Below are 22,409 nucleotides of genomic sequence, written 5' to 3' on the forward strand. Positions count from 1 at the left end.
TCTACTTCATTACTCTGGAATTTGACATTTTCTTTTGAGATTTACTAAGTCAGCCTTTGTCAGTGTTTCATAGATCCTGGATTAAAGATATAAACTCTGTTTGCTGGACATGAAATTCAAGATTTATCTGTTAGCTTGGTTTTGTTAATGATACCTATTCAGCATTTTTGTATTTAGTTTGCTCTTCCTCTCTATCAAGGACCAGGAGATAGTTAATGTCACACAAATGTATTTCTACCTGCCTGAGATGTTGTCTTGTCTCTCACGTGATGCTCTATTTCGATTTTGCCGTTTGGCCTCAAGGATACTTGGCCCTCCCTCAGCAGGTCATGCTTTGCCTTGCTTTGCAATAAAGGTATCCAGGCCTGGCTCAGTGGTTTGTCCTGTCGTATGACTTTCAAGTCCTTTGGAGACATTCAGAAACCACTGATGGATGATTCCTGAGTTCTCAATAGCTTCTGGTGACTTGAACTTTAACTAATTTTCCTTGATCAAGTCACAGTGGGGGTAGGGAGATAGTTTACATGCACATGCCTGTATGTGTTTATTCACTCAGCTTTGTTTCAATGAATTCAGGCATCCGTGTTTCTCTGCCCATCGTCCCCGCCCACCAGCTGTGGCAATGGAACAGGAGAAGAACAGCCTGAGCAGGGAGCTGAGCCCGGAGTTGGCCCCATTCCGCTGTGCGGCCTGCCTTGGGGATGAGGACTGGAGCCACAGCCACCCCATCCGGGGCCGGGCCAAGTCCCGCAGCCTGTCTGCCTCTCCTGCCCTGGGGAGCACCAAGGAGTTTAGGTACAACATTCTACTTGCTGATTTCATTATTTGACTTACTATAACTGTCACCAAGAACTCTATCCAGTCATAGAAATACTGATAAATGTGATGTCTATCTTGAAAATGGGGCTATGGTGTTAACCACTTAAAGTTGGAGAATTGAGCCTGCCTTGAGAAGCAGAGTTGAGGGATTCCATGGGACACGGGCATGAACACTCCCAGATGGGCCGCCACATGCCTGATGGAAGCCCTACTGACTTGGCCTTAGACTGGAGTGGATGTGATCAGGACCCTGTGCTCTGAGTGTGCTTTACTCTGTGGAAGTCGAATGGCACACGGACATCACTTTTGGAGTCCTACTCTTTGTGAGTCAAGGATCTGATGGTGTGATAGGTTAGGTTGTGTCAGCCAGCACATAGTTGAGTGGTTAGTGAAATGAGAAGTTTGGTCAACATGAGTTTGGGTTTCATGAAAGCCGAAAAGTCACAGCCAGTTCACCCAGGACTGCAGAGCAGGTGAATGAGAGGAAAGCTCAAGGTCTCCAGTCTCTCTGTCCTTGAGAGATAGCTGCTCAAAATTGGAGTAAGTTAACACTTTGCTACCCTCTCACACACTGGGTTCTTGAGTCCAGCATGCCCTAGAGCCACTGGGCAGGTCCCTGCATGACAGTGCTGGGTGAGTCTACTTGGCAGATGTGGAGCTGGGCCTACACAGATGGCCCTCTGACCACAAGACCATAAGATGTGGGATTTGGAGAAAACGTGCTGGCCATCACTGTGTCCTGGGAACAAGGGTCACATCTTCTAGTGGTGGCAATAGAGTAAGTGATCTCATCCAGCTGGAGGGAAAGCCATGACCTCTGTCTTGGTGGCCCCGGTGGCTCCTGACATGGCATCCCAGGTTTTCCTCCTCCCCTTGCAGTAGTGATATTTTCTGGGAAGAAATGTTTTTATTCCAGGTTTGGCTTTGGTTTGAGCCTAATATACATTTGTTCCTCTTTGGGAACATGGACCAGACATCACAGAGCACCTGTGACAGCCCCAGGTGATAGGCCCGTGCAGAGCTGGGTGGGCACAGCTGGCATCCTCTCCTGAGGTCACAGGGTGCACTTGTGTACCCTTGAAACACTGCAGCCCTTGTGGGCTTTTGCAGGCATTCTTTTAAAGTATCCTGGCAGTATTTTATCCAGAGGCCCTATAGAATGGTCTTCGGCTGCGTGTGGATGTGGGAGCAGCCCAGGGTGACCATGGCACAGGAGATAGGGGAGGAACCTGACGGTAACTTTGTTTCAGAGGCACCCTGGCCATGGTGGCCCTTGATTTTGTTAATTTCTTGTGGTAAATCACTGCTCGGTTTTTGAAAAATCAGCATTCAGCTGTATCTTTATTGTCACACGTAATTCAAAGTGAATGTCTTTATTGGATTTTAAACTAGCTTGTTTGTGAGCTTTTTAAATTGTTAAGTGTAGATCATGGCCTAGTCCTCACATAGAATTGTTGAGACTGTTGTCACAAATTCAGACTCCAGGCTTCACCAGGTCTCGTCTCCGTGGCCTGAGCATCCAGAACCTTTGGGAGTCACTGTCCAGAGGAGCCACTCAGCTTGTGAGTCTGTTGTGTGGTATTAAGTGCTGCAAATGCACCTGTGCTCAGGCAGAACCTCTGGGCCTCTTATGGAGCAAGGGGAAAGACAGGCTTTAAACCATTAGAAGTTAAAAAACAAAATTAAAAACTAGGGAGCACTGGTGGCTTAGTGGTAAGAAGCTGTGCTACAGTCCTGAAGGTGTGCATTTCGAATCCACCAGATGCTCTGCTGGAGAAGGAGGGGCAATCTCCTCCTGTACCAGTTGGATCTGATTCAACGGTACACACACAAAAAAACAATAAAATAAAAAACACAAATTTAAAAAATAAAATTAAAAACCATTAAGAGTGATAGTCTTTCGATTCTGTACACTATCTACAGGTAGCTGTCCCCAGTGCCCTGCCTGCATGCTTCCTTTTCTCTCTGGTTGACTCACTTGTCCTCACCCTGCAGGAGGACCCGCTCCCTGCATGGGCCATGCCCAGTGACCACTTTTGGACCAAAAGCCTGTGTGCTGTCGAACCCTCAGACCATCATGTAAGTGCGGGTCATGGACAAAGGGGTGATTCTCTGGTGGTTAGAGCCAGGCATGCTATCTCATAACCAGACCCCCACTACCTGGGAGGGAAGCATTGGGAGAGGAAGAAAATTCCAGGGCCCTGTTGGGAGGAGACTCCATGACAGCCAGAGATCTGATCATCAGCATGAGGAGTGCTGCGGCCTTATCACCAGGCTCCAGGTGTACAGGTTCCATGTGAGGGTCACCATGTGTATCGGCAGGCACTTCAGTGACACATCAGTGGGGTGATCTGCAGAAGGTCAGTTTTATCTTGTTTAAAAGTGAATTGCTCTGGGGAAGCTGGCTGTGCTCTGAACCAACATATCTGGTGGCCAAGTACATTCTGATTATTCCAGAACTTCAGATACATTCATTAACTTTCTTCTCATCTCATTTTTCTTTAGGAAGTGTTTCACCTTGTTGCCATCAGGTGCTATCTGAATGAAGGTGGGGACTTTAGTCCAGAGATCCCAACTGTCTAGCACTTTGCATCTGTTTTGGGACCTGGAACAAGCTTGGGACAGAAACTCTAAATCCAGGGTGACTCAGGGTCCCTCCCTCAGTTTCTGATCCTACAGGGCTCTGCCACCTGCTTCTTGTATGTGGTACCAAGGGGGTATATACCCCATGCCTGCACTCCGCAGGGGCTCCTACAATGCATTTCTTACGTTGTTAGGTGCGGTTGACTATGACTCATGGTGGCTCAGTGAACTGCAGATCAGAACCCTGACCTATCTGCTGCAATCCTCATCATCTCTGACACACTTGAGCCCATTGCTGCAGTCTCTGTGTCAATCCATCATGTTGGCGGTCTTCTCCTGTTTTGCACACCCTCCATCTTTCCATATAGACATGTATTCTTACATGACTGCCTTTTAGTGAAAATTTCATCTTAATAGTGGGTCATTTCCTGTTCTAAAATGCCTGATCACATGGCAGCACATCTGCTGAGGCAAGCCCAGCAGAGCCACCTCTGTGAGGTTGAGACACAGTGTCTCTCCTGTGATTACAAAGGGAAGAGTTCTATTGCAATAGATACATAGAAGTTCATAGAGATTCACTGTATCATCACCTTACCAAGCGGCCCCATGACCCCTGGCACACATACATTGTATCTTCTCCACGGGCAGCAGGGCCACAGCAGGGTGGCCAAATGCCTCCCCCCACATTACCAGAGTGGGACAATGGCCTGACTTGTTCTCACCACCCACACTTTCTGAAGCGCTGTTTTGTAAATTGTGAACTATGTACCCCCTACCCATCAGGTCAGATGGCTGCTCCGTCACCACCTTTGTTGAGGTGCCATCCAGCCTGGCAGTGCAGGTCAGGTTGTAGAGGCTGGCAGACTTAGGCTAAGACTTTCTTGGGAGATTTCTAACTGCATGTGGCAAGACCTGGGTTTCCCCCTTCATATATGTAGTTATGTCTGCAGACATGGGGATGGTATCTGGCTCTCATTCAACCCATCTGCAAAGTTTATCCTTCTGAATCTAAAATCTATCCCTAGTCTGATGACATCATCCACTGCACCTTTGCAGGAATCCCCGCTAAGAGGTCTTCATAGCAGCCACAATGGATCAAAGCACAGCCACACCTTGTGGGCCCCACCTCACTGTGTTATGCAGTGGTACACAGCTGGCTCAGTCCAGCTTGGGTCTGCTGACTCCACATCTCCTCAGCTGGGGCTCTTCCCAATTTCTCTCTTGGTATTTACATCTCTGCCAAGTGCCACTGTGATAGAGAAGCTCCCAGCCTTATCTGGCCATCCAGTCTCTGTACTGCATGCAGCTCTGTCTGCTGACTCATTAGGGCTGGGCAGAACACGTCCAGAGCCCATAGGGGACATCCACACCAGAAGGTTCATTTGAGTTAGAGGGGTGTCAGGCTATGAGATAGTGAAGAAAGAGCCAGCTTTTAGGTCCACCCTCATCTCTGGGTTGCCATAGTGACCATGGTCTGAGCCAGGACTGTCTGGAACCAAAATCCCTTGGGGGTGTTGGGGTAGCTACTTATTCATTTGTATCTACCACCCCTTCCTTGAGCCCTTGCAGAACTGGAGCTTAATATATGTTTTACTTTTCCCCTGTGAACACAATTAAGATATTGTCACAAGGGATGGTGACAAGGGACTTTGTAAACAGATTTTTATCATGAATGTGTAATTTATACAAGGAACTACCAGAAGTTCAGGCTGTATTTAGAAGAGGCCATGGCACTAGGATTATCATTACTGATACCAGATGGATCCTGGCAAAAAGCCGAGAAAATAAGAAAAATACCTGTGTTTTACTGACTATACAAAGGCAAACTATCACAATAAACTATGGCTAACACTGAGAATAATAGGAATCCCAGAACACTTAATTGTGCTCACACAAAATCTGTACCTAGACCAAGAAGCTGTTAACCGAAAGGAACAAGGAAACAGTTTGGTTTAAAATTAGGAATGGTGTAAATTTCTCCATATCTGTTCAGTTTGTGTGCTGAGCAAATAAATCATAAAGCTGGACTCTATGAAGAAGAATGAAGCATCAGGAAAGCTCCTGTTGCAGAAGATCAAAGACTACAGCCTTCAGTATGGATTTGCATCTTAACATTGAGAAGACAAAGGTCTTTACCATTGGGCCAGAGGCCAACATCATGATGGATGGAGAAAGGATTGAAACTTAATGATTTTGTCTTGCTTGGACCCACAACCAGTACCCTTGGTACCAGCAGTCAGGGAATAAGGAGACGTATTGCTTTGGGCAGGTCTGCTATCAGAGATCTCTCAAAAATACTAGAGAGCAGTGATGTCAGTTTGGAGATGTGCATGATTCAGTCCCTGGTCTTTTACGTTATTTGCTATACATGTGAGAGCTTGACGATGAGTAAGGATGACAGTAGAATTGATGCCTTTGAGTTGTGGTGGACTTCCAAAAATGAACAAACAGATAAGTCTTGAAAAAGGTGCAGCTGGAGTGCTCCTTGAAGACAAGGATGAGAAAGTCTCTCATACTTTGGAAATACTGCTAAAAGTGGCTGTTCCTTGGAAAAGGATATCATACTTGGAAGGGTAGAGGATCAGCAAAAGAGAGGAAGACGCCCATTGAGATGGATTGACACGATAGCTGTAGCAATGGGTCCAAGGGTGTCAGAGATGGTGACAATGGCACAGGAAAGGACAGGATTCAGGTCTGTTGTTCATAGGGTCCCTATGAGTTGTCCTCAACTCAGCGATGCCTAACAGCAACAATTGGGTTGAGATTTGGAGAATTGCCGTTTCAGGCAGCTCAGCCCCACATAGACTAGGGTACTTGCCTGGAGGGGCCACATCTACTTTGAAGCCAGCACAATACCTTAAAGGTCCAGATGCCTGCCTGGATACAGGTAGCTCAACAGGAAGTGGAATAACCAGTTTATGGTCACACAAAAGAGCTCAGGCTTGAGCAAGAGAATCGCTGGGAGTCTCAGGATTGCTGACCTTCCCTGACAGATACAAGAGGACAACCTGTGTAAAGGGAAGGTTCTGACTCTGGTGGCCCTCCAGAACTAGTCACTGCCCAAGGCTAGCAACAAGTGACGGACTTGTTGAGCTCCTCTCATGGCAAGCTGATTCCACAGGGCAACACTGGCCATCAGACAGGTAACCAGCAAGGTTTCCTGTGGTGCTTGGAAAGTACTAGAAGGCACAGCGAAAAGATATTTCAGCCTGTATGCCTTACTCAGAACTCCTCTCTGTGGGCTTGTGTACAGTGAACAGACAGCCCAAGGGTTTGCCAACTTGTCCATGAGGTAATCTTGTGAACTTCTTAAGTAAGAGATTGAGTAAGAGGACCATGTAAACAATTAGACAACTAAGCAAATTTGCTTTGTGAAGGTTTCCTTTCTGGCAGCTGCCTGGACAGGGCTGGCTGAGTTCTGCTTTTGGTTTGTAGATACAGAAGTTAGATCCACAGTGGGGAGTGTCCCTCGGGAGCCCTGTGGTGGTCTAGGGTTGTGTCCCTTTAGTTAAACACAGAATTGCCACATGTTCCAGGCTCCTGACAGCCCTCTAGCTTCTATGATCCCAAGGAGCCTGCAGTGAGACTCCTGAGGAGATGGCAGGCAAGATGTCATTTGCCAGACTTACCTGGTTGGGACAAGTGTGTGTGAGCTCTGACCCAGTACATCGAGTGGGGCTGTCACATTAGGAGGGCACTGTCTCTGATGAGGCATTATTTTGAGTGCTTCAGGGCTTTTCCTTTTTGCCAAGGTTATTTTGTGTTTGTAGAAAGTGTTTCCAATGAACAGAGAGGAGGAAGTGTGGAATCTGAGCTAGTTGTGGTTATCCGCTGCCCACCAGGCCAGGCCCCAAATATCTTACAGCTTAGTACAGTGGCCTCCACCTTGAGAAAAATGGCCCTGATCTTGGTGCCATGCTTCTACTGAACAGTCCAAGTCAAGAGTGCTGCAGAAACTGTGAGAAGCTAGTAGAACAACTGCTAACTTTATATAGGGTACTTTTCAAGACAACTCAGAGAAGGAAACCAAGAAAGCAGTATTATTTACAATAGCCGACCACAAATTGAGATACTTGAGAGTGAACCTAACTAGAGATACAAAAGACCTATACAAAGAAAACTACAGAACATTTCTGCAAGACACAATAAAAGATAAATAAATAAATGGGAAAATGTGCTCTGTTCATGGATAGGAAGACTCAGTATTGTGAAATGACAATCCTACCAAAAGCATTCGACATGTTCAGTACAGTCCCAGTTGTTGTTGTTATGTGCTGTTGAGTCACTTGCGACTCATAGCAACCCTATGTACAACAGCCCTAAACTCTGCTCTGTCCTGTGCCAATCGCATTGTCTCTGATACACCCATCCCGATTACCCCCGTCACTGTATCAATCCATCTCATAGAGGGCCTTCCCCTCCTGCGCTATCCCTCCACCCTTCCAAGCATGATGTCCCTCTCCAAGGACCGGTCCCTCCTTACATGTCTAAAGTATGTTAGACGGAGCCTCAGAATCCTTGCCTCCAAGGAGCCGCCCAGTTTAACCCTTTCTAGGATGAATCTGTTTGTTTTCCTAGCAGTCCATGATACCCTCAATACTCTTCTCCAGCACCACAGCTCAAAGGCATTAATTCTCCTTCTATCCTCCTTAGTCATTGTCCAACTCTCTGATGCATACCAAGTGATTGCAAAGACCATGGCCTGTATCAGACACAGCTTAGTCTCCAGAGAGACACCATTGCTCTTCAATACTTTGGAGAGGTCCCTAACAGCAGACTTTCCCATCACAATACATCTTTTAATTTCCTGGCTACTGGTGCCAAGAGTGTTGACTGTGGAGCCAAGCAAACTAAAGTTGTAAACAATCTCAATCTCTTCACCATCCATCCTGATGCTGCCAGTTGGCCCAGTGGTGAGAATCTTTGTCTTAACATTGGGCCTCAATCCATATTGGAGGCTGCAGTCCTTGACCCTCTGCAGCCTGCAGTACAGATACCAAATTCATTTTTCAAGGAGATCAAAAGGGAAATTGTCAAGTTTATTTGGAGATGCAAGAGATCCCAAATAAGCAAAACACTTGTGAGAAACAAAAATGAAGTGGGAGGTACAGTACTTCCTGACCTCAAAAACTACTACACAGTGGTAGTAACCAAAACAGCATGGCACTGGTATAACAACAGGTACATAGACCAATGGAACAGAATTGAGAACCCAGAAATAGACCCAGCTATCTATGGTCAACTGATATTCGACACGGAAATAAAACCTATCAAATGGGGAAATGACAACCTTTTCAACAAATGGTACTGGCAAAACTGGACTGCTACTTGCAGAAAGCTGAAACAGGATCCACATCTCATCCCATACACAAAAATCAACTCAAGGTGAATCAGAGACGTGGGAGTAAAGCTCAAAACCATAAAGTTCATAAGAGACAGACAGAGATCAAACTTAGAAGACCTACCTAGTCTACAGTAAAAAGAGATTGCCAAATCTAGCCAAAAAGCATAATCTGAAAAGGATAAAATTGATGAGACCTTCTAAAGATTAAATCCCTGTCTGCATTAAAAACTTTTTATAACAGTGAGAAGAAAACCTACCAACTGGGAACAAACATTTGACAATACTGTCTCAGACTAGAGTCTCATAACAAAAGTTGATAGAATACTTCCTAGGCCTCTACAAGAAAAAGACTGATAACCCAATTACAAAATGGGCAAAAGACATGGAAAGAATTTTCACAAAGGAAGATCTTCGAATGGCCAACAGGCACATGAAGAAATACTCCAAATCACTGGTAATAAGAGAGATGCAAATCAAAACCACCATCAGATACCATCTCACTGCAGTAACAGTGGCAAAGTTTAACAGGACAGCAAGCAATAAATGTTGGAAAGGATGTGGCGAGATAGGAACTCGTACACATTGTTTGTGAGATTGTACAGTGGTACAACCACTCTGAAAAGCAGTTTGGCACTTGCTCAAAAAGCTGAACATAGAAATTCCATATGACCCATTCCATTGCTTGGAATATACCTCAAGAAAATGAGAACTGTGGCTCAAATGGAGAATTGTATACCTATGTTCATAGCAGCATTATTCAGTCTCAAGAACATGGAAACAGCTCAGATGTCCAACCACAAACAGATTGAGAACTTGTGGTATATTCATACAGTGGAATACTATGCAGCACACAGGATCAATAATTTTGTAAATTATTACCTAACTTGGGAAGGACTGGAGAGCATTATGCTGAGTAAACTAACTCAGTCCCATAAGGACAAATACTGTTTAAAGCCATTATTGTAGAATGAATATGAGGATCTGGAGAGGGGAGGGTGGAAGCAAAGGGGTGAGGATGGGCAGGAAAGGGGTGGTTTAATCATAAAGTCACACAATTTGATGAGAGGCGTGAAGGAAATGGGAAAGATCTTGTGCGAAAAACAATGTATTTGAACTTTGTAAATAAATCTGTCTTTTTTAAAAAAAATAAGGTACTTCTCACTCTTAGGGGTGAACAGATGATTCTCCCTAAGGTACATTTGGGCTATGTACACCCCACGTAAGTCAGTGGGAGACACAGGTGTGCAGGAATCTTAGTGGTGGTGGAATTGAAGCCATGGGAGTTTGCATCTGCTGCCGACTTTGGAGTGGGATGAGGGCAAGATTAGGGCTCTTGCTCCAAAGATGGTGGGCTCACTAGGAACCACTGAGTAGGACCTTCCAATAGAAGTGGGAGGAAAGTTGCCATCTGCGTGGAGTTTGCCCACTAACCCTATTTGTAAACTAAGTGTGTTCTGCTGACTAGTGCTGGGCTGGGGCCAGACCTGACAAAAGTACAGCAACTGGGGCACAGACCCAGCCCTCAGAACGCTGCCCTGGAGCATGTTTGCTGGGTTTAGGATTTTCCTTCCTTTCCGTAGCTCATGCCTTTGTCCTTGAGGGGAGGTTGCATGTAGGGTGACCCCTCTCTCCTTCCCATTAAGGCATATTCAGGACCCCGCGAGTCAGAGGTTGACTTGGAACAAGGCTCCAAAGAGCGTTCTCGTCATCAAGAAAATTCGAGATGCCAGCCTGCTGCAGCCCTTCAAGGAACTCTGTGTGTACCTCATGGAGGTGAGCTCAGCCCAGGGCCTGTTCACCTACACCCCACTGGAGAATGATGTGTGGGGAGGATGTGCCCTGGCCAGCAGCCCTTACAGTCAGGGCAGGTGTCACACATGCTAGAAGTCTGGATGAAATGAGTAAATAAAAAACTACCTGTGGCCAAGACAGAGGAATCATGTTCACCTGTATGCTATGCTGTAAAAGGAGTCTTGCGGGAGCCCCCATTATCTGAACCTAATGTATGTTGTTGGGGCTTCTTGGGGCTCTGGACAATCCTCAGCACATTTTGCTTCTAGGAGAACAACATGATTGTATATGTGGAAAAGAAAGTTTTGGAAGACCCTGCTATTGTGAGTGATGAGAATTTTGGACCAGTGAAGAAGAAATTTTGTACTTTCAGAGAAGGTGATTCTTTCTGTCCTCTATCACATGATTTATATAAATGCCTTATCGCTGCCTGTTGCCGGCAGAGGGCATGTCCGGCATCTAGACCAGGGGTAGCATGAAGTTCATTTTTCCTTTTGTCTTTTCCAGATTATGATGACATTTCCAATCAAATCGACTTCATCATCTGCCTGGGGGGAGATGGGACCTTACTCTACGCCTCCTCCCTCTTCCAGGTGATGTGTGAGGCTGGTGTGTTTGTAGTTGAGTGCCGCGTTATGGGCGTGTTCAGAGCATGGGCTTCACCTTCCCGGGTCAGCTTTACGCTGCAGGGAGGTATTGGAGAGTTGCTGTTGGAAGTGTTCTTGCTCTCACTTGGACTGCCTTGATAATTTCATTGATTGGATAGTGAAACCGTTTTGCAGATGATTCCTAGTGTGGGTTGGTCTGCTGCTGTCCCCACTCCTCTTCCTATGTGGGCTGCTTTAGGGGCACAGACCAGAAACATCTGAGAGGGAGGGCTTCAGATCCAGATAGAGGCGAGCCAGGGAGTGAAGATGGGAAGGAGGGGCTGCTGTGGGTTGGACCCATGCATATCCTCGAAGACATCCTGGGATTAGCCCTGAAGGGACCTAACCCATGATGCTCTGGCGGGTTTCCTGGGGAGCAGAGGAGAACAGGATAGCGGGAGAACAGGAAGGCAGGCATAGGGGCAAAATACATCTTGTCGTTGAGTAGACCAAAGTATCAGAACTCAGAGGTCAATAGCCTGTCAACCTGGCTCCATCTCACTTGATTTGCCCATTTTTCACTTGCTCTTCCCAGTCTTGTCTGTCTGCCCAGGGCCTGCCCTCTGAACGGCCACCACCCTACTTCTCTATTTCCTGGCAGTCATATCCTTGGCCAATCCAGCCAACCTCCTCTTCCTTTCCCCTCACGTGACCACCACCTTGCTTTACCCTCACATGTGCCCAGTCTCGACTCCTCCACATGACCTTACCATAGAGGTGTTGCCCCACAACTCTCCTGCCTTCATGCTGCACCTCCTCTCCCAGAGCCCGTGCCTAGTCTCTTTATGTCCCGACATCATTGTCGCCTCACCTGCCTATTTCTGCTATCTGCTAGTCACTTGACTGTCCTCTTCCCATCCAGCTTCTACCCTGCCACCCAGTTCCTGGCCTCAGACATGGTCACCACACAACACACTAGCCTTTCCAGACTTACCGGAACCCACCATTCCAGTTCTTCCCCCAGTCCCAGCACAACCTTCCTGACATGTCTGCTGGAACCCTCAATGCTTAGCTTAGCCGTCCCATCTCCGTGAGTCTTCACAGTGATGCTCACTCCCCAGCAGTCAGCACGCCAGCTCCAGCCGGGTTGTGTCAGGGCTTTGGGCATGCTCCACGTAATCCACGTGGCCTCTCGCAGACTGAGCCCTGATGCCTGTCTTGTCTGCCCACAGGGCAGCGTGCCCCCTGTCATGGCCTTTCACCTGGGCTCCTTGGGCTTCCTGACCCCCTTCAACTTTGAGAACTTCCAGTCCCAAGTTACTCAGGTGATAGAGGGTGAGTCAGAACATTCTGGAGCCCATATAAGGCTCAGTTGAAGTTTCTCTCTCTCTCCGTGCGTTTCTGATATTTTTTTAATAGTGCATAGAGCAACATTTACACTTTAAGAATCAGAGCTTTCTTTAAAAAGATAGCAAGAGAAAGTCCCTGATAGAGTAAGAGGAAAATGTGTAACAGGACATAAAATCATAAAAAAAGACCGGGTTTTCTGGACAGATAGAGATTCCTTTTGTCTGGAACTTTGAGACAAACAGTAGACAAGCCTAAAAGGCTTAATAATAGTGGGGGAGAGCACACTCCTTAGAACAAGCGACAGGACACATTCAAAAGGGCAGCATCTGCCAAGGGATAAAGTGGGAAACTCAGGGAACGACTGTAGGATTACAGTCAGTGTCAGAAAATAGAAAGTGTATGAATTACTTGAATGTGGGAAACCAGTTTATTTTATAAACTCTCACTCAGATCACAGTAAAAAAGTTAGAAAATACCAGACTTCCAAATTCTGAAAGGTTCAATTACAGGTTTTTTCTGTACATGTCAGCAGACAACGTGCCAGAGCTGCTGCAGATACACATTCTCTGTGGGTGACAGGAGTTTTTCATAGATGTCATAGATAGGTTGTTCTTGGCTTGGGAAAGGTGGGGACCCTGTTCCGGTGGGGGTCTCTGCCTGATCTGTGGGGCCGCCCAACCTCAGCCGGCTCTCCGGCTTTCTAGGGAATGCAGCCATTGTCCTCCGGAGTCGGCTCAAAGTTCGAGTCGTGAAAGAACTTAGAGGGAAGAAGGCCGCAGCTACCAATGGAATCCGTGAGAACGGCACACTGGCCCCGGACCCCGAGGTCGGCAAGCAGGTCATGCAGTATCAGGTCTGTGGCCGCCTCACGTGGATGAAATGAACCGTCCTGTCCTCCTGGGGAAGCTCTAGGGAGACTGAGCTCCTGCATGGGTGGACACCCCACTTGCCTCCCAGAGGGCCCACTGGAACCCCCATGCAGGCAGCGTGTTTGTAACAATGTTTGGTAATGTGTGTTGGTCCGTTCCCCTCAACTACAGTATCCACTGTACCCCTTTGCCTGCTACTCCCTGAACATGCCCCTCTGTGCCCCAGGTCCTAAACGAGGTGGTGATTGACAGAGGTCCTTCCTCCTACCTCTCCAACGTGGACGTCTACCTTAACGGACACCTCATCACTACTGTGCAGGGTGATGGTGAGTTGTCTGGGCCCCTGCTCACCTACCTTTGCTCCCTGAAAAGGCTGCCAGGCCTGGTGTAGGACAGGAGAGCTGGATGCTGCCCACTGCCTGGAGGGCTGTACTGAGACCCGTGTCCCAGCAGGAGTGATCGTATCCACACCGACGGGAAGCACAGCCTACGCAGCTGCAGCAGGAGCCTCCATGATCCACCCCAATGTGCCAGCCATCATGATCACCCCCATCTGCCCACACTCCCTGTCCTTCCGGCCTATTGTGGTCCCTGCTGGCGTGGAGCTTAAGGTCAGCATAGCCCCCATTGTCCTGGTGCAGAGAGGGTCATCTGTGCAGTGGGAACCCACTAAACCTGTTGGGGTTACACCCTGCTCCCTTTTCCATGTTCTGTGGTGCTTCATTCTCATGGCTGAGCTGATCCTCTTAGGGCAGGCTTGCAGGGCCTCAGGGATCTGTCTCTTCTCCAGCCTTGGATCCTACTCCCTCCTTCACATGGCTGCAGGTGTGGGCCTTGCTCTGCATGGAGACCCATTTTTGTTGCTATGAGGCTAGAGTAGACCACCTCATAATGACAAAAATGGGTGCACGCGAGGAGATCTCCCCTCTCTGACTTCTCTTAGAGCTGGCCTGTGTGGAAGGTCACCAGTGGAAAGTAGGCATGTGGGCCTATGGAGAGAAATCAGAATGAGGACCCACCCTATGGGTCAAGAGCCCCTCTTGGGTGTTATTTGGATCCACCTACCTCTATATAGGGGTTGGAGGTTGGTACGCCCCACACAGCCACATGTTTTCTGCTTGGCTCCCAGATCACTCTGTCCCCAGAAGCCAGGAACACTGCATGGGTGTCCTTTGATGGACGGAAGAGACAGGAGATCCGCCATGGGGACAGGTATGTGGTTGGGAACTGGTTAAGAAGCCAGAAACAAAGGCTGAAGAGGGCATGGACATCCCTGACCCTGTGCTCTGCCAGTTCCCTGAGCGTTCCTCTGGTCCACACGTTGCTCCCCATTCTCCTTCGGTGATACTTCTGGGGACAAATGGTCAGTGTGCCAGCCTAAGAGAGGGAGGCCCCACCACAAAGCACTACTGAGAAATCAAGTGAGGAAGTCTGGTTTGACTGCTGGGGAGAAGGGCGGAAGAGGGCACACTGCTGAGTTCACTGCAGACAGTGTCCTCTCCCTCGAGTCCTCTCCATCGTGCAGGCCACCTTCGTGGCTCATTCCCTCATCTCTTAGTGATTCTGACCTGGGAAGTGAATAGATTTACCCACATGGCATACCCTGAACCTCGCTGGTAGGGACAGGCTGAAGGACACTATTCCCAACAAATCAAATTTAAGAGTCAGAGATAGAGTGACAGAGGGTATGAGCATGGGGAAGGGTTCAGACAGGAGGCTGGCTGAGAATTCCTAGGTTCTCAGGATAAAAGCAGATGCTACCACCTCTGTCCAGATTTCCCCTCCTGGGAGGCAGGCCATCAGGTTGGGGGAGGCTCATGGGGAGAAGCCTGTGGCCTGTGGTTGAGTTGCCACTCAACCAGAACAGTACACAGAGATGCCCAAGCTGACTTTCCCATACATCTCTCTCGCCTCAGCATCAGCATCACCACCTCCTGCTACCCGCTGCCCTCCATCTGTGTCCGGGACCCTGTGAGTGACTGGTTTGAGAGCCTGGCCCAGTGTCTCCACTGGAATGTTCGGAAGAAACAGACTCACTTCACAGAGGAGGAGGAAGAGGAAGATGGGGAGGTGCAGGGCTAGCATCCAGCCTCCAGACACGTGGGGTGGACAGCACGGCCCGGCCCTCTCACCATCTCTGTCTTCCTCTCCTTCCTTCCACTTGCCTGTTGGGAACAGCTGTCTGCATCTGTGGGTGTGTCTTCTAGAATGCCCTATTTGGCCCCAGATCATGTCCCTCCCTCCTGTGGCCAAAGGAAGAAATCGGGATTTGCCTTTTGTCATCCAGATCACCTATTTTTAACATAAATTTGACTTATTTTTTGCGTTTCTAAATAAGCAAAGTGAGGCAAAGGCAAGGGTGTCACTGTCATCACACGCGCACGCACACACACATGCTGCCTGTGTCTGAGCTGTGACGGGGTCAGGGACAATGTCTTGTGCCCATGTCACACATCCATCTCTTAAGTCCTGTGTGTCAGGAAACTTCCGGAAGTCAGTATACTGAGATCCAGAAGGTCTGGCCAAAACACCTGTCCTGTGATATGGAAATAAATGTCTCATGGCCAAATGTCTTCCTTTAGCCAGGACGCTTCCCCTTCTTCCTGAGTCTTTTCCCTGAGACCACTTCCAGGGAGGCCCTGGGGGTATTTTGCCCGCTTAATTAGTGTGGTGGGGTTGGCGAGGCTGCTGTTTCTGGAGGTGATTGGGAGGATCCTCCCTTCTGGCCACACCCACCAGCCTCATCATGGTCTCTATCCCTTGAGACTGGGGTGTTTCCTCTTCCTGTTTCAGATTGGCGTCTTTGAGCCCAGCCAGCCTGGCTCCAGGCCGAGGGGAGGCTGGGCCAGCGCCCGCACACATTCCTACACACAGGCTGGCACCTTCCACACTGGGAGATATTTTAACCCTGTATATACTTTTTAGAGATTATTTTAAACTTTCTGAAGTGCTTATGTACATATTTTATTGTACACACTTTTGTGAAGATTTAAAAGTGAGGGGACTTGTCCTGCTATGAAGCAAAGCCTCGTCTCCTGTTTACATTATCCTGTGCAGTGACGCCCGCTGGGACCATTCTGTCTGGAGTCACATAGGCAGCAGCTCGGGTGACTTGGGTTGACAAGCCAGTTGAGAGGATTCCCTGTGAGGAAGACTGTAGCCAGGCTCTGACTGAGTGCTGACCCTGCCTTTCCTCTTGTTCAAGCTGTGGAGAAACCATTCCAGTGGCCAGTGCCCCCACCTGTCATCCACAGGGTGCTGGACCACTTGACTCAGTCAGGTGGAGAACAAGAGAGAGAGTGAGTGCACAGATACCACGTGGCCTGGCTCATGTGTGGCTGGCGGTCAGTGTGTGTCCCCGCTGACTTCTGGGAGGGCATTTGGTTCAGAAGAGCCCTATCTCCTTTGGTCTGAGAGTTGTACTTTAAATCAACACAGCAGGAGGGTGTTGACCCTGGAGTCCAGTTGGGCAAGGCTGCTGCTCTGGCCTCTCTTTGGGTTAGGTCAGAATTGTTCTTCACATTTAGTGGGGTTCGATGTCCTAGAACACCCCTGCAGAGCTGCTGAATGATAGTGCTCTGCAGGTGCCCTGTCTCCACCCTCTACCTGCTCTTCAGGAACCTGAGGGTACTAGGCAGTGTGGCCAGCCTACTGAGTGTACCCACACTCTTGAGGGTCCTGGAGAGGATGCTTGGACCAGCTGAGGTGGGGGAGTTCTGGGACCCCAGAGACCATGGGCTTTGGCATCCAGTCACAGAATAGCAAGTGCTAGCCAAGGCGCAAAGCCATTCGAGGTTGGAATGATCCAGAACCTTTGGATTTTTGAAGTGAATTCTTAATATTTCATATTGTTAATATCTTGAAAATTTATTAAATGTTGTTGAAAGCCTTATTACTATTTTCAGATACTTTCAATAAACAGACTTGTAAAAAAAATTAAAAGTTGGTGTGTGTGACAGCTTTGTTTTGTCTCTGGCTGGCATAGAGGTGGGAAGTGAGCACTGGGGCCTCCAGCATCTTGACACTTTTAGGTGCCACCAGGGAAAGGGAATGAGACAGGATCCTTAGAAAACCTTACAGTCCTACCTGGTGAGAGGGCCTGCTGTCTGCCTTTAGGTCACACTGAGGGTAATTCATCCTGTCTCACCAACTAGAGCCAGACCCAACCCAACCACCACCACTAGGGCAGAGAATGGGGCACTAAGTGTCTCTGCTTCCTGAAGTTCACACACCAGGTGTGGCCTGAGGATCCTCCTACTCCCAGCCTAGTTCCCTACAGCCCTCTTGTGGCCAAAGGAGGAGCCCACAAGTCTGTGTCGTGAGTGGGCTATCTTGATATTGACGTCACATCAGAGGGAATGGTGGGGGTTAGGCACAGAGTTCAGACCTGGTGTTCCGTCCATCCCCACAGAGCCATACCCACACTCCTGTTGAGCAGGGAAATCAGGGGTGTCCTGTCTGCCAGAGAGAATCCTGACCTGGGAGCCTCTGGGCATCATGAAGAGAGCCCAGTGAGGTGGTAGACTGGGAGCCCAAAGTGCTGTGTGTCCTCAGTTGGTGGGAGGGACTGGGAAGTTGACGTAAGTCGAGGGAAGCCACCTGCTTGCTTCATGTATCATGTCCTTGATGTCATCTCACAATTGGCTTGGTATTCAGTCATTAGTGTTAAGTGGATCAAATCTGTTCTTTTTTTTTTTTTTTTCAAATCTGTTCTTGAGATGGTTTCCAAATTCTTGTGGAATATACCTGGGTCAGACTTGGGCATTTCTGAGCAGTTTTCCATTTGTTTCAGCTCGGTCTTGTATCTGAGCTTTTCATGGTCTCTTCTGCAGTCAGCCGCTGGCCTTGATCTCCCATAATTTTCAATTTCTCCATTGTCTTTTTCCGTGGATTACTTTGCTGTATATCCCGTCCATCAATGTCCACATGTGTAGATGCTAGTTATTTATGTTCTGGACAGAACAGTGACTAAGTTGTTGGTCTTGCAAAATTCAAGACCATATTTTCCCAACTGTTGACACTCCTGCTTGGTTTCCAGCTTTGTGTTTCGATCACCAATTGTTATGACAGTAGTTTTTTTCCTCTGTGTGTGTGTGTGTGTGTGTGTACTGTTAAATCGGATCTGACTGGTACAGGAGAAGTTTGTCTCTTTCTCCAGCAGAGCATCTGGTGGATTCGAACTGCTCACCTCTGGGATTGTAGTGCAGCTTCTTGCCACTAGGCCACCAGAGCTCGCCTGTGACAGTGTGTTGACTGCATGTTTGACCAATTTCAGACTAGAGAAGTTGGTAAAAAGGTTCACTTTCTTTATCCTAATAGTCATCTTAACTGCTCTTCCTTGTAGGAGTGTAATATTTTTATCACTGGCAGCATTATATTTCAGGATCAGTTTTGAAATGTTCAGTTGGATGATGAATCTTCAATCATCATTCCTGGCATCATGGAGCACGGGATTGTCTAGTTCAAAATGGCAAAGACTGGTCTACTTCATAGTCTTGTCAGTAGGGAAATGGGGCAGAACAAAGAAGATGCAGTGGACTAGTATACAGCTGTAACAAATATGGGTCCTGATTCAACTTAACCAGTATCTAGTCAGCGAAGGAGAGGAAGACCCTCAACCACATGGATTGACAAGGTGTGAGGATGGCGCAGGACAGGACTAAGTGCAGATCTTTGTTCCTAGGGTTGCTATAAGTCGTACTCACCTTGATGGCACCTAACAACTGGATAGCAATCTTCAGGTGTTCCTTTCCCCCCACAAGTTCCAGTTAGGTGGAACATTCCCATTATTAACACGCTTGCCACTGTTTCTTCTCATTTTGAATCTTGTCACAGCCATAACAGAAGGTCCTGAAAGCTTTACTCCATTAGAATCAACTCTGCTTTGAGGAGCTACCTCTTCCCCAGTCATATTTTTAATGGCTTCCAGCCTGAGGACCTTGTCTTCCAGCACCATCTTGGACAATATTCCACTGCTGCCCTTAAAGTTTTCACTGTTAAATTTTTTTTTAAAGTAGGTTGCCAGGACCTCCTCCTAATCCATCTTAGCCTAAGAGCTCCACTGAACCTGCCCATCATGGGTCACCTGCTGGTATTTGAAATGCTGGTGGTGTAACATCAGCATCACAGCAGTGTGCAAGCTGCGGCGCTTAGGACAAACAGGTATGTGGTGTATACATGAAAAAAAAAAAGTGGGGGGAGACACATGTTAAAGAGACTCTGAAACTTGATAAAGTAAAATGAAAGGGAGGAATGATGAAGTAAAACAACTGAACAGAAGATTTCAAAGGGCATCTCAAAGTAATAATATGAAATGTGCTAAGACTTGGAGTTAGAATAGCAACAGTGGAGAACAACACTTTACATTTATCAAACTGAAAGAAAGGAAAATTCAACCCTCAAGTAGCAATTTTGAAGACAAAATATTGAACAGCATGGAAAGCATCAAAAGACAGGAGTGGTGACTGTGCCAAAAAGAACTGGTCAGCATTCAGCCACTTCAGGAGGTAACTTAGGTTCAAGAACTGATGGTGTTGAAGGATGAGGTACAGCGGCACTGAGGTACTAATGAAAAACCAAGACTCTAGAAATTCACAAAAGACCAACTGAGATGTTTCAAGTTAATGCAATGCTGGAAGTAGTCAACTATGCCAGGAGGTTTGGGAGACTGCTACTTGACAAAAAAGTGCTTATTCCAATATATTTTACATGGGATCATGGTACTAGGGATATTGTAGCTAATGTTATTAGATGATCTTGGCTGAAAGCAGGGAATACCAGAAGAATGTCTTTGTTTCACTGATTATGCAAAGGCATTTGACTGTGGGTCACAACAAACTGTGGCTGAGTCCGAGAAGAATGGGAATCCCAGAACACTTGATCGTGCTAACGTGAAACCTATACTTGGACCAGGAGGCAGTCATCATAACAGAGCAAGGAAATACTGCATGGTTCAAAACTGGGAAGAGTGTACACCAGGGATGTGTCCTATATCTATACCTTTTCCATCTTTATGTAGAACAGATTGTCCGGGAGGCTGGGTTGTATGAGGAGAAATGTGTTATGCAGATGACACAACCTTGCTTGCTGAAACTGAGGAAGACCTGAAGCACTTGCAGTGAAAGGTCTGTAGTCTTCAGTATGGTTTGAGGCTCAGTATCAAAAAAACAAAGATTCTCACCACTGGGCTGAATGACAGCATCATGGTGGATGGTGAAGAGATTGAGATTGTTCACAGTTTTAGTTTCCTTGGCTCCACAGTCAACACTTGGCATCAGCAGCCAGGAAATTAAAAGATGTATTGTGATGGAAAAGTCTGAGGTTAGAGACCTCTCCAAAGTACTGAAGTATAACGATGTCAGTCTGGAGACTTAAGGGCACCTGATACAGGCCATGGTCTTTACAATCACTTGCTGTGCATCAGAGAGCTAGACAATGACTAGGGATGATAGGAGAATTGATGTCTTTGATCTGTGGTGTTGGAGAAGAGTATTGAATATACCATGGACTACTAAGAAAATGAACAAGTTTGTCCTGGAGAGGGTGAAAACAGGCTGCTCCTTGGAGGCAAGGATTCTGAAGCTTCATCTAACATACTTTGGACATGTTGCAAGGAGGGACCAGTCCTTGGAGAAGGACATCATGCTTGGAAGGGTGGAGGGACAGCACAAGAGAGGAAGACCCTTTATGAGGTGGATTGATTCAGTGACTGGGGCAAAGGGGGTAGGTGTTTCAGAGGCAGTGAGATTGGCACAGGACAGAGCAGGGTTTGGGGCTGTTGTACATAGGGTCACTATGAGTTACAGGCGACTCAATGGCACATAACAACAAAGAAAGCTTATCCAGTAGAACATGGAAATTATCAAACATTGTATCACATGCAAGTAAAATTTTGCCAAAGACAATTCAAAAATAGTTGAAGCAGTACATAAATAGGGAATGCCAGAAATTGAAGTGGATTTCAGAAGAGGACACGGAACGAGGTGTAAGGCTGCTGGTGTCATAAGAATCTTCACTAAAAGCAAAATCAGGAAGATATTTGCCTGTGTTGTACTGACTATTCAAAGGCTTGCAGCTGTGTGAATCATAACATTATTGTTCACATTTTAAATGGGGACTTCAGGACAATTAAGACCCCAAAGAAGTCATTGAAACAGCAGAAGGGGATATTGTGGAGCTTGAGCTTAGGACAGATGTGCATCAAGGTCATATTCTTTTATCATGTTATTTAATCTATATGATGGGTAAACAATCTGAGAAATTATATGAAAAATACAACATTAGGATTGGAAGGTGACTTCATAAACAAACTACAGTACGCAGATGGCACAACCATGCTTGTTAAAAGTGAAGAGGATTTTAATCTCTCAAAGATCAAAACCCTTATCTTTCCATTTGAAATAAAAATCCTCACAACTGGGCCATTTAAAATACTAAAGATAAAATCTTGAGGGCAACCTGACCCAACTCCTGTTATCCATTCATTTGAAACCTAGACCATGAAGAAAGGCTGAAGAATCTATGTTTTTGCATTATTTTGTGAAGGAAGAAGGCAGAATGTATAGTGGAATGCAAAAAAAAAATGAATTGTTTTGGAAGAAATGCTGCCAGCAAACATCCTTAGAAGGATGGTAAGACTTCATCTCACATATTTGGGGACATTTATCCATGGAAAAGATGATTGTATTAGTGAAGTAAAAGATCGCTGGACAGAAGGAAGGTGCAGGCTACAACAGTGGCCTCAGACGTCACAATGGTGAGGTTTGTATGGGACCAGATGGTTCACTCTGTTGAGTGTAGGGTCAGTATGAGTCAGAACTAGCTTGGCAGCACCCAGCAGCATCAGGTACAGTCTGAGTAAGCCAGAAAATTCTGGTGGGGGTGTCCGGCACAGCAGATGGCAGGACTGGACACATGTTGGAGAGGCAGGCCTGGCCAGCTTGGGATCTGGAAACAGGAAATGTGAGAGAAGAGAATGGTGTGAACAGCCTTCCAGCCTCCCTCAGGACCACCACCACCAAGGGTCCCACCTAGAAGGAAGAAGGCCCAGGACCTAGGGAATGAGCC

General features: G+C 47.1%; 1 protein-coding gene across 1 annotated transcript; it reads left to right on the forward strand.

Annotated features, from left to right (window-relative positions):
- Nucleotides 1–622: 622 nt before the first annotated feature.
- On the forward strand, nucleotides 623–15,425 carry NADK (NAD kinase). The gene is made up of 11 exons (XM_006885936.1): nucleotides 623–795; nucleotides 2,815–2,898; nucleotides 10,390–10,519; nucleotides 10,807–10,915; nucleotides 11,045–11,130; nucleotides 12,357–12,459; nucleotides 13,179–13,327; nucleotides 13,570–13,669; nucleotides 13,797–13,954; nucleotides 14,473–14,555; nucleotides 15,260–15,425. Exons 1-11 carry the CDS (start codon nucleotides 623–625, stop codon nucleotides 15,423–15,425), a joined length of 1,341 nt encoding a protein of 446 aa, XP_006885998.1.
- The last annotated feature ends 6,984 nt before the right edge of the window (nucleotides 15,426–22,409 follow it).

This window comes from Elephantulus edwardii, unplaced genomic scaffold, assembly GCF_000299155.1.
Source record: "Elephantulus edwardii isolate Elephantulus edwardi_28Jun2011 unplaced genomic scaffold, EleEdw1.0 scaffold00045, whole genome shotgun sequence".
Lineage (NCBI taxonomy): Eukaryota > Metazoa > Chordata > Mammalia > Macroscelidea > Macroscelididae > Elephantulus > Elephantulus edwardii.

Excerpts from the sequence above, each read along its gene's own strand:
- NADK (XM_006885936.1), top strand. The coding sequence starts at position 623 with ATGGAACAGGAGAAGAACAGCCTGAGCAGGGAGCTGAGCCCGGAGTTG. Across the intron at positions 796-2,814 it reads GGGAGCACCAAGGAGTTTAG|GAGGACCCGCTCCCTGCATG; the intron begins GTACAACATTCT and ends CTCACCCTGCAG. Across the intron at positions 2,899-10,389 it reads TCGAACCCTCAGACCATCAT|GCATATTCAGGACCCCGCGA; the intron begins GTAAGTGCGGGT and ends CTTCCCATTAAG.